General features: G+C 40.4%; 1 protein-coding gene across 3 annotated transcripts in view; it reads left to right on the top strand.

Moving 5' to 3' along the window:
• Positions 1-2,781: 2,781 nt before the first annotated feature.
• Positions 2,782-11,710, top strand: part of SLC9A3 (solute carrier family 9 member A3) — a 52,085-nt gene continuing 43,156 nt past the window's right edge. For all 3 annotated transcript variants that reach the window (XM_063159114.1, XM_063159096.1, XM_063159105.1), the window contains exon 1: positions 2,782-3,079. In XM_063159114.1, coding sequence (XP_063015184.1) covers positions 2,890-3,079 — 190 coding nt within the window. In that variant the 5' untranslated portion in view covers positions 2,782-2,889. The remainder of the gene's footprint in view (positions 3,080-11,710) is intronic.

Here is an 11,710-nt window from a genome sequence, read left to right as displayed (position 1 = left end):
TCCTTCTGCAGTCTTTCTGGAAGTCAGGAAGCATCAGCTGTTGTGTGATATCTTTATTGCAAGCAGGATACTCAACCAATGGTTTTTGTTACTGATACAGAGTTGGTTATTGGAAACTATGTAAGGGCTTCCATAAAGAACATACAGGAAAATGGACTCATAATAAATGCATATATGCAACTGTATTCTTGTACAAATACATATTTTGTACATGAACTCATGTATACTCAGTGGATTCTTGGTTTATTGTACATGTATTTGTGTACCTATAGGAAATTCACGATTGTCAGTCCCTTCTTCTGTCCTCTCTGTGTCCTGCTGAAATATTAATGAATCACACCACAATCCCCTGATATCTACAGTCATTTGATACCCTGTCAACTTTAAAAAATTCCAAGCAGTCACAAGTGCACTTTGAACTATTAACTTCTTGTTGTTAAAAGAAATACAGTGTTGGCATTTTAACAGTGTTTTAAACCTTGTTTTTACAAGATGGTACTGGCAACATTTTTTCCTTAATACTGTTTTCTTCCACCAGCAAACTCAGAATTGGCATGTAACTTTGGTTACTGTTGCCATGTGCAGAACATTGTCTACAGGCAATCAGAGGTGTGATCTTAACTGGTGCTCCTCCAAGCCTTTGCTTATATCTAGAAAGGATCTACTGGAGAAGGCTTTCCCATTTTTCTAGCCCTGCTGCAGGTATTCTTGATCTAAGACACATTTAATAATAACCATCTGGACAACATGGTTTTTTCTAATCAGTCAGCATTTTTTGGAATTAGATTTGGGAAAAATCATGAATATAAGATGGAACACTGGCAGCACTGGTACCTTTCATTAGCTGCAGCTGAAATGTTTAATTGTGGTATGAGCATACTTGGAATAAGTTGTGACAGTGAAAACACTGCTGACATCTTGTCTCCACTGCAGTTCGTGGTTCTCCTAATAGTAGCAAACAGAATTCATGTTCATGGCTAGGAGCTAATACTCTCCACGGGGCTCAGCAACAGTTTACATGGATGATCAGCAGCTACCTAATTCCAGCTACAGTTTTCTCTCTCAACTGGCTAACCACAAAAATGTTACTTAGGCATTGGCTACAGCCACCTGTAGAACAGTCGCAGAACTTAGGAGCAAATTCTAAACAACATTTGAGTGCCCAAGTCATGCTCTGAAAAAGATAAAAAATGTAGAGAGAATTTGTTGTTAGATACTGAAGAATTCTTCAGGTCTTTGTCTACATTTACTGAATGTGGACATATTTTGCTGTCTGTCATGCTTCCAAAAAAGAGTTGCCAATTCTGTCTTCAGATTTGCTCCCTCTTAAAAAACTTCCCACATAATTCCCTTTCACTTAAATAATGAAGAAGGAAAGAAAGTCTGCAAGATGTTTCATTGTTTGAAGACAGTTGGTCCAATTTGGGGCCTGCACTTGCTTTGAGGTAATAATGACAATAACATGCCATGGAAATTTATAGATTTAATTAACCAGCTAATTTATTTATGGAGTGTCTGTGCAGGACAGATGACTATGAAAAAGTGTGTGGGTTTTCTCCTTAGTGATTGAAATAATAAAAATTAATTTCTTTGTCTTCCAATAATTTTAAAGGAGTCCTGTTCATTTTTTACCTCTAATAAAACCAGCTGTTATGTTAGGAAAACAAAAAGGTAGTGTTTTTCTGCAGAAAGTCACAGAAGGAGCGGACTGCACACATTGTTTTGGAGCACACAAGAGTGGAGTTGCTGCTGCTGTTGCTGAGGCATGTGGAAGGGCGCCCTCAGCTCTGCCCGTCGGGAACAGGATGCTTTGCTGTCCTTTTACTGCAAGGTGATGATTATCATGGGTCCGTCTGCTTGCAGCACCATGGTCCCGTGATATCATGAACCACGCAAGATAGCAAACAGGCTAACAGGCTTTAGGGAGAGAGTAGAATCTCCTAAAAGGTGTCAAGGTGTAAGAAAAAAAAAAAAAAAAAAAAAAAAAAAAAAAAAAAAAAAAAAAAAGTAAACCAAGCCACATAGCTTTTTTAATACAGTACATCTTAACAAGCAGCTATAAGCAGACCTAAGTGGAAAGCCGAATGTTGCACGGTGCTGTCCTTTCCCCGAGCACCGTGGGAAGAGGTGCTCTCTGGTGGACAGAAGGAAAAGCTGGTCTGAGGAACGTGCTGCTGTGCCCTCGGTGAGCTCGATCGAGCTCAGAAGGGGACTCGAGGCTGAGAAGCGCAAAAGAGTGCGTTTCCTCTGTGACAACCTGTCGGGAGAGCGAGGCTGAGGGAGGGAGGCCGATACAAAAGCATCCAGAGCGCCTGAACGGAGGCCTGTGGATGTCCCGCGCACACGGCTCCGGTGCGGGCGCGGACGCCGGGCTCCCCTAGGACATACCCGCGGGAGCGCTCCCAGCGCCGGCTCCGAGCGCCAGCAGATCCGGGCCGCTGCTGTTCGCTGCCCAGCAGCCCAGGGCCGCACGGACACAGGCCAGAGCCTGCGGAGCTGCCCGCCGACCCCCGGGTGCTCCGTCAGTCGGGGCATCGCCGTCCCCGTCCCCGCACGGCAGCCTCTGCAGGAGCGGCGGAAAGCTCCGCCTCCTCCCGATCGGGAACAGCCTGATAAAGGCAGGTGCGGGCGAGCAGCGGGACCCCAGCTCGAAGCATCTGCGTGTGCGCGGAGCCTCTGACCCGTCCTTTGCCACCCCGCGCGAGGCGACGCCTGGGGCAGCCGGTGCGGGACGGGACAGGAGGGGACCTGCCGCCCTCGGCCGCGCGCGCCGCTGTCCCGCCGTCCTGAGCCTTCGGGCGCAGGGACAAGGACCTCGCCCCCAAGGACCTCCGGAGAGGCGGGATCTCTCCGGGAAGGGGAAGCAGGATTTTGTTGTGTGGTTTGAAGATGAGGCCGGTATCTGGAGTGGCGCTTCTCCTGGGGCTGATGGCTCTCCCAGCGGTGCTGGGACAGAGAAGCTCGGAAAGCCATAAAAATAGCAACGAAAGCTTTGCCATCGTCTCTTTCAAATGGGATCACGTCAAGGAGCCGTATATCATTGCACTCTGGATACTTGTGGCCAGCTTGGCCAAAATCGGTGAGTCTGGAGTTACATATTAATACATGTCCTCTGCCTTTCCCTCCCCCCTTGCCCTTCTCCCACCCAACGTAAATGAAGAAAGCTTATCATAGGTCCGCTGACCCGTTTTCAGGGGGTTTACTGCAGTCTGTCCTGATTTCATAATACTGCCCTACGCAGTGCTTAGCAGTGTGATTTTCACCAGCCTCGAAGGGTTACTTGGTTCATTTTCACCGACCACGAGTGTGGCTTCTGCATCTGACTCCTTGAAAACCCTTTCAATTCCTTGAGACCTTGCATTCCCCTTGCTCCCAGGAAAAACTTTTTTGCAAAAGTGAAACAAAAATCGGGTCTTACTGCTTACACTCTATCTATCGCACTTTATGATATTCTCTTCTCCTGCCTATGATTGTTAACTAAATCAGCTCGTAATCTCAAAACTAACCAGTGCAAACTGCACATATGAACTTAGCGTTTTCTGCTTTGAAGTGCATTGCTGGATTAGTGAAAGAGCATCGTTTATAGAGAAAGGCAACACATATTATCAGACCATCTCATGTAGCTGAAAAAAATACAAGCTTTAGACCACCCAGAATTTTCTTCAAGAAATTGGAACAAGTGAAAAGCCAGGACTTAGCCTAACTTCGGTGTAGTTTAAATGAATTTATATGAATGCTCCAACTCTTGTGTTCTGAACTTTGTGACTTTTTCCAAAAGCGATCTTGTATCAGTAATGCAGTTTGCGGAATGAGAAAAGTCAGTGTTTAATTAGAATGCATTTTACTTGATTAAGGCTATTACTTTCAGACCTTTTGCCTAAAAACACACCTTCAGTTTGGCTGACACTGTAAATACCATTTTAATTTAAAATAAATGTTTTCTATAATCAGTCTCCTCTCACAAGGTCAGCTGAAAATCCTACTGAAGATTTTTCTGGACTTGTACTGTTAATACTAATTTGGTACACCAGAATCACATCCCATAGATTTTTCATGCCGCAGAGAATGAAAGGTGTAAAAAGGTATACTTGGGTATATTCTGTCTAGCACATAAGAGAAGCATAGTAAGACCTGGATGGAAAATGCTGTCTCCAAACTCCAAAAAAGTATTTTAAAAAGGAGTGTGTTAGAGGTTGGGGTGATATTGTACATAGTTTTCCAGCAGTATTTGCATCTTAGCTTTTACTTGATTAACCATATATATATATAACTAAATACCTTTCTTTGAACCTGTTTGACTACACTATGCAAATAGTTTGTCTTTAGAGAGTTGCTACATCACAGTTTACATAACAGACAATTTTGTTTTAATCTACTTTTATTGATGAGTTATAGCAATTAGAAAGCTGGGGAAACCATATACAGAAAATAACTGACAACATTGAGTACCTATAAAATTGTACTGAACAAAGTAATAAACAGGCTGCTTGTTTGAACCTTCTTTTTGAGATAGTCTTCTAAGTAAGTACAGTTATTAAGGCCTTGTGCTATTTAGGCTTTGCTGTTCTGTACATGTGGCCCAGTTGTACAGTGTAATATTAGTGGTGCACAACCATATCAGTTTGTGTCTAAAGCCACTGAACCCAAGAACAGGACAGTTAGATTGTACTATATTTAAATTGCAATTGCCTGGATTGAGATTAGTTGAGTTTAATATGAGCCATTTTACCATGAAGTCCTTGATATAAACTCTTGATAAAGCGCTTACTGTCAGGAGCCAAGTGGTGCTGATTCTGTTTTTAAATTCTTTGTACTTCTTTCATAGCTGCACAGAGCATGTCACTTATTAGTAGATCATACCTATCATTGACTCCATCACTTTTCCTCCCCAGAGCTCTCAAGCTTTGTATGTTTCTCTCTTCACATTTGTATTTTTGATCCTATACTTCTCTGGACATAATTTCTGGAGAAGTAGTGGATAACTGCTGTAGTCCCCTGAGAGCCTGTGAATGTCTCTGCTTTCTCCATCAGTTACAAATAACACAGACAAAAGCAAGAATGTACACTCACTGTTCAACACATGAAGAAATCTGTTCTTAATGAAGAAATCGTGAAGGTGTTCATATAAGTCTGTGAGAAAGGGAACAGAAAAAAATAACTTTTCAGCCTTCTGTCTGTCTTTGTGTGTCAAGGGTTCTGGAAAATGGGTCAGAAATCTATGAGAAAATTTTGAATTGCAAAAGTCCTGTGCTGCATCAAAGAAAGTTTACATATTCAAAAAGCAGACAGAAAAGAACCGAGAAAGAAAATACAGAACATATATCCTTGGGTTTCTTTGCTACCCGAAGCAGGTCAGTTGTAGTGGAGTGAAAGTGCTGGTTTTGCTGTGGGTTTTTCAGCAGGGAAGGAGCTGTTCTTACACATGCAAGCTCTCTTCTCCATGGCTACAGGGATTGGGAGTTATTTTACTGATGGATGATAGACAATTGGGTCAGCAGAAAGTGTTCTAGGAATTGCAGTTGGTACCTGGGGATAAAGGTGTATGAGAATACTTTCTCTTGAATTGGAATATCATTACTGGTTTAGTGCTTATTTGGATTTTTGTTGCTTTCGGGGTTTTTTAGATTTGTTTTGTTTTATTTGTGTGGAATTTCAGAGTTTTAGTAAAATAACAAGTTTCAGTTCATGATATTATATGACTGGGGGGAGCATTTTGTATTAGGAGATTTTTGCAGATTTTCTGGGGCTTGATGTTCATATTGTGTACAAGGTATTCTGCAACATAAACTACTGTATGTTAACTCTCATAAGTATCCCAATACGTGAGGAAGTGACTAGTGTTTTGGGCTTTTGGAGAAGGAAACTGCTTATTTAGTTTTAGTTTGGTCTAGTTACTGGTTAACTCTAAATATTGCTACAAATGAAACTGTAGAAAAGAATCTTCATACAATTGGCTTTCATTCATTATAGAAAATAAAAAAAATATGTGCCTTCCATGAAACTTCTGATGCATCTTGATCTACTGCTTAACATATTCAAATTTATTTAGTTTGACCCTCTTCATCTGAGATACTCTGACTTTTCATTCTTCCACTTCACATGAAACATTCTTAAGGTTCACAATGTTCTGTTTTGGCTAATGATCTTTATTTCTTCTTTTGGTAGGCTGTCTTATCACTACAGAGGAGTATCTTTGTGGGATAGGGCCAATAAACTACTTACATTTGTAAATCTAAGCCAGAAAATCGTCTTATCTACATGAAGAAGTACATGAGGTACAGCTGAGGACCCTCCTAGTGGATTTCAGGAGTCCACGTCCTGGTTATCTCAGTGCTCCAGAAGAAATAAGCAATACCACTAAAAAAGAATAACCTCCAAATGCACACATGTGTGCATTTATAGCTACAGACAGTACAAATATTTCCTGCTGTAGGTAAAGGATGTACCATTTTTAAACAACATACTCACACAGTATAGTTCTAGTTTAAGATGAAAGACACTTGTACGCTGACCAGACTCTCACATTCTTTCCAAGCTCACTTGGCCATGTGCTCTTCTTCTTCTTATATGTCTGTCATTGATAACTCTTGGAAATAAACTTTGAATAAATAGATGCATAGAAGACACAAAATATTTCAGCAGGAAAGTCTCCTCAGAAAGAGGTAGGAACAGGTGGAAGATCAGAAAACTTTGGAAGTAGAAGAAGGGAAGGAATAATGAGCTCAGAAGCTAAAAATGGCTGAGAAGAATTTTTTTAACACTGAACATTATATACAATTTTGTGATGGTATTTCTCAGACTATGTCAATGCAAAAAAAAAAAGTATGCTTTCTACTTGAGGGATATGTAATACATGTTTCTACCTTGTTCAGAATCCTAGGAAACACAGAGAGATTGTATTTATATCTTCACTGGAGTTTATACTGGGGAAATTGTGAAATTCCTTCTTGCAGTTTAAATCCCTTTCTGTACTCTAATATTTTTATAACATTTTTTCAACATTTTACAGAAGATTAGGTAATTGTTCCAAAGTAAAAAAAAAAAAGCCCTTCAAAGCAGCCTTTCTGTCTGTCTGGCCCCCTGGGTTTTCTCAGTGTATGCAGATAAGCAACTGGATGAAATAATGGGAGAGTAAGTGACTATGAACAGGAATGAGGAAGGATACACAGCCTTTTCATTATCTTAGTCAAACCTCTTGCCAACCATTTTTGTTGATATAGGTTATGCTGAGTCTAAGAATGTCACAAAAGCTTTTTTTCCCCCCTTAATTTCTGTGTAGTTGCATACAAATTCTAAAGGCTTTTATATAAGAAATTAAAAAGTGGGAGTGAAATTTGAATCCAGAGCAGCTGGTAAATCTGTCCTCAGGAATGCCACAGTGCTTTGTAGGAGGGGGAAGAAATGATTCAATAACAGTGAGCAAACACATAGGAGAAGGCTGGTGAAGACACTGTGTCAGATGGACTTGTTGAGTCCATCAGCTCTTGAGACCCCAGAAGGACCGCGAGCTTCAGAGCACAATGCATCTCTAAGCTTAGAGATATGGCTCCCCACAAACAGTCTAGTTTCTGCATGCCTGGGCTCCTTCACATTGTCTCAAACTACCCTGAAAAAGGAGCACTTTAGAATATTTTGTTAACACAAACAATTGCTGTGGAGAATTTTAAGCATGTTAGGGATGGGCTGGGGAAGGAACAGTGAAAGGCAGGTCTAACCACCCATCTAACTTAGACTCCTGAGGCAATATTTTCTTTGAAGAAATCAATAACCCTCCTTCCAAAGCAAACTGTCATAACAAAAGCCCATTTGACTCCAAAGTTTCTCCTCCTGGCACTCTAGCTACTGAAAAGTGTCAGTTATGTAGAGAAAGTGATTTAGGGTATTGTTTTAATAAAATAAAAAATGTGAGACTAGCTCTTCTGTTGGCAGTTCTTCAGTAAATGACATAGTTGGAAAAAATGTTGAAGAGTGCTTAGCAGAATTTTACTGGGTGTATTTGACTGAAAATGGAGTCAGAGATTCAAAGGTGATGATATCACCAGATCCTGCAAAGTTTAAAACCTCCTCATGATTGTAGATCTCGTTAAAAGTTGCCTTCATTAGCAAATGATAATATGGAAAAAGTCTTTACATTGTGACTTAAGAAGTCTGGAGTTAGCTGTCTTCCCCCATGTTCTGACAAAGATAAGAAGGGGAAAATGCTTCTTTTACCTTTATTGTGAAGTCAGTAGAAGCTGAAACATGTTAGCACACTTAGAACAGAGGCATATGCATTTTCTCCCCAGATAGTCACAGAAACACTATAAAATTGTGCTGGCAATTGTTTCATATCTGCAGTGTCTTCATTTTTGTATGATGCTGTATTTTCTTTTCCAAAGTGCTGTTTAAAATATCTGTGAACTAAGAATGTTAAGTACTGTAAAATCTCTTATCTTTTAAAAAAATCTTATCTTTTAAAAAAATCTCTTACCTTTTATATCTAACATTTTATAAGTTTTAGGCATCTGAAAAGAATATTTCCAAAACTGAATAATTGCTTTGCCTTTCCAATGCTAGGAACAATCGTGTGAGCCATATATTTTAGTGATAATGTGTGAGCCATATTTTTAACTGACTGCCTATTCCCACATTTAAATTCCATTTTAGTCTTGTGCCTTATTCATAATTTTCCTGTACTTCCTGTCTCCCTGTAACACACATCTATCTTCTTCCCCCTCCCCCTCCAAGTCTCACAAGTCTCAAGTCTTAATTATTTAGAGCAGGGAAGAAGATATCAGGATAGTATAATTTGACAAGATTCAGATTACATGCCCAGGCAAATAGCAAATGTACAATGGCAACTTGTGTGAATTACATAAGAAAACAATGGCATTTTGAGAATGGCCCTGAATTGAATACAGTTCAGGCATGCATACCTAAGGAAGGATCTCTGCCATCAATTACTTTCAGGCACCTGTGTGCAAAGTGCTCGGCGTTCTCTGCAGAACAATGGAATCCTTTTAATACTGTAGTCTTAGGATTGTTGAAACCATTGATTTACTGTCTTCAGAGCTCAAGCCACTTATTACCAAGAGTGATCTAAAAACCCCTGAAGTGACTGTAAATCTCTTCTGTGGTAATGCAGCAGACCACATCCCCACAAGGAATAAGACCAAGCAGAAAAACCTTCTGGGTGTATAGAGGAGGTGTACATTTGTTCTTCAAAGGAAAGGTTCTGAGGTCCCCCTTTGTTTCTTGTGGACCTTTGTGTGTTAACGATGCTTAGTAGGGAAGCTGGTACTGGAAATCCTGAATTATTATTTTGTTTGACACGTACAACCAGAAGCCTGTCAAAAATCAGTAGTTTTACCACAAGTTTACTTTAAGAAATGTTTGGAATCCAACTGAAAGAGTTCCCACTTCTATTTACCTGAGATTTAATTGCTCTGAATTAACGGGCTAGTGTACTATTTAGTTCTTCTGTATCATATGTCTCACTCTGTTCCAAGATGAAATGTTGAGTCCCAAGTAAAAAAAGAATATTTCTTATCTGAGTATTCTTTTTTCTTTCAGCAAAATGTCTCTGATTTTTCTCTCCTCCCTGCAGCAATGAAGTTAGACTAATGGCCTGAACAACTAGAGTCTTTAATTGTTATTTGGTTTGTTGACAAGTGGCAAGCCTTTAAAACTAGACACCATTAAAAATGTCTTGGTAAACCACAGAGCATGGTGGATTTGCTGTGTTGCAATACTTTGTTTCCTTTTGTAAAGCAATTTGCAGAGTATTTACCCCTGTGGAAGGAATGACTTGATACCCAATTGGCTGCTATGTAAAGCACTGTGAAGTCATAAATACTGAAACTACAGGCTGACAAGGAAGAGCTGACCAAGATGGAATGCAGGACATCAAGTGGAAACACTTTTAATTAAGACACGAATATTTTAAGTTCATTCATGGAAGGTGAATGGAAGGTATTCTGAAAGACCTGCACAATAACAGGGGTTTTAAGTAGCTGGATCTGGAGGGTTTTCTCCTTCCATTAAACGAAAATAGAAGCAGTAATTCTGGATTCATTAAAATGTGTCTAGGAGAGAAGTTCTGCATTTATCTGTTGAAAGAAAAAATGCCTTGGTTTTTGCCAAAGCCAATTGTAAAATAGCAGTAGTCACATACCAGGGAAGAAAAATCTCAGTGTAGATTGTAGATTGATTTTTCAAAAACATATTGCTATGGTTATTTCTGCTTTTTAAAAATGGGGGGGGGGGGGAAGTTTGAACTAGTATCTTTATGGATTCAGCCAGTTTCATAAGTTAAGCTTTGAGGAAAATATTAAATATTAAGAAACCAGTAAAGGTCTTGAGACAGTGAGATTCCACAATGAAAATCTCCCAGGTGCAAATAGATTGTAAACTGATGGTTTGGTGATATAATAATATTCCAGGGACTAGGTGATACCAGTTAGTATAAGATAGCTTTATGTTAATGTTATGTTAATGATACATTAACAGTTGTACTGTTAATGGAGGTAGAGTTATGTGATCTTACATAAAACTAAATATAGATATAGTTTGGCGATATTACAATCCTACTTCAGTGAAATACCAAACTGGTGAATATCTAGATGTAAATTTTCAGACCTTGGCAGCTTAGATATATGCTTAGGAAATTCAGTTAATAAATGCTACTTAGTGGCTTAAGTGGCTAAAATATTCGTTCCAGAATGACTGAAGCAGTTTTTGAATGCTTGCTCTTCTGTCTGTGCACAGTCTAGAGTTTGAAGTGCTCTAAGACCTGGTTTGAATTAAATATCCAGATTTTCTGTTGAAATAATTCTGCCTCTAAGCTATTCCATCCTATTTAGCTCTCGGAATGAATTCGGGACAGTAGTGAAGTGGGGGAAAACCGTTTGATACTGAGTCTCCTATGGAGTTCACAGAATCATAAAATAATAGTGTCATAGGCTTGTTGAGGTTGGAAGGTGCAACCTGGTCCTATGCTCCAGCTCACCCAAGGTGACCTACAGCTCATTGCCATGATCATGTCCAGACAGCTTTTGATTATTTACAACAACCCTTCAGGGCAGCCTCTGCCAGTATTTGGCCACCCTCACACCTCTGCTAAGCTGCTCTGCAGCTGGGTGGCCCCCGACATATACTGGTGTGGAGGGTTGTTCCTCATCAGTTGCAGGACTGCACTTCTCTTTGCCAAACTCTATACAAGGTTCCTGTCAGCTCATTTCTCCAGCCTGTCAAGGTCCCTCTGGCCTATCAGCTACTCCTCCAAATTTGTGTCGTCAGCCAAACAGCTGAATTGCTCTCTGCCACATCGTTCAGACCATTAATGAAGATGTTAAACAGGACTGGACTCAGTTCAGACCCCCCGGGGTTTACTGGTAGTTACCAGCCTCCGACTATACTTTGCACCACTGATCACCACCCTCAAGGTCTGTCCATTCATCCAGTTTTCAATCCATCCCAGAGCGGCCCATCCAACCCCTACAGCAACAGCCTGAGGCTGTTCTGGGAGGCAGCGTCAAAGGCCTTATTGACGGCTCATTAGAAACTCGTCAGGCACTGCTCTCCCCTCATCTTCCATGTGAATCACTTATTGTTAACAGGTTGGTCAAGCACTTTCATGTAGTGAACCATGCTGACTCCTGGGAAATTTCTTGTCCCTCATGAGTCTGTTTGCCGAATTAGTTGCTCTGTCAGATCTGCAGAACCTTGGATT

Source organism: Melospiza melodia, chromosome 1 (genome assembly GCF_035770615.1).
Source record: "Melospiza melodia melodia isolate bMelMel2 chromosome 1, bMelMel2.pri, whole genome shotgun sequence".
NCBI lineage: Eukaryota > Metazoa > Chordata > Aves > Passeriformes > Passerellidae > Melospiza > Melospiza melodia.
This window is presented reverse-complemented; position numbering and strand designations above follow the sequence as displayed.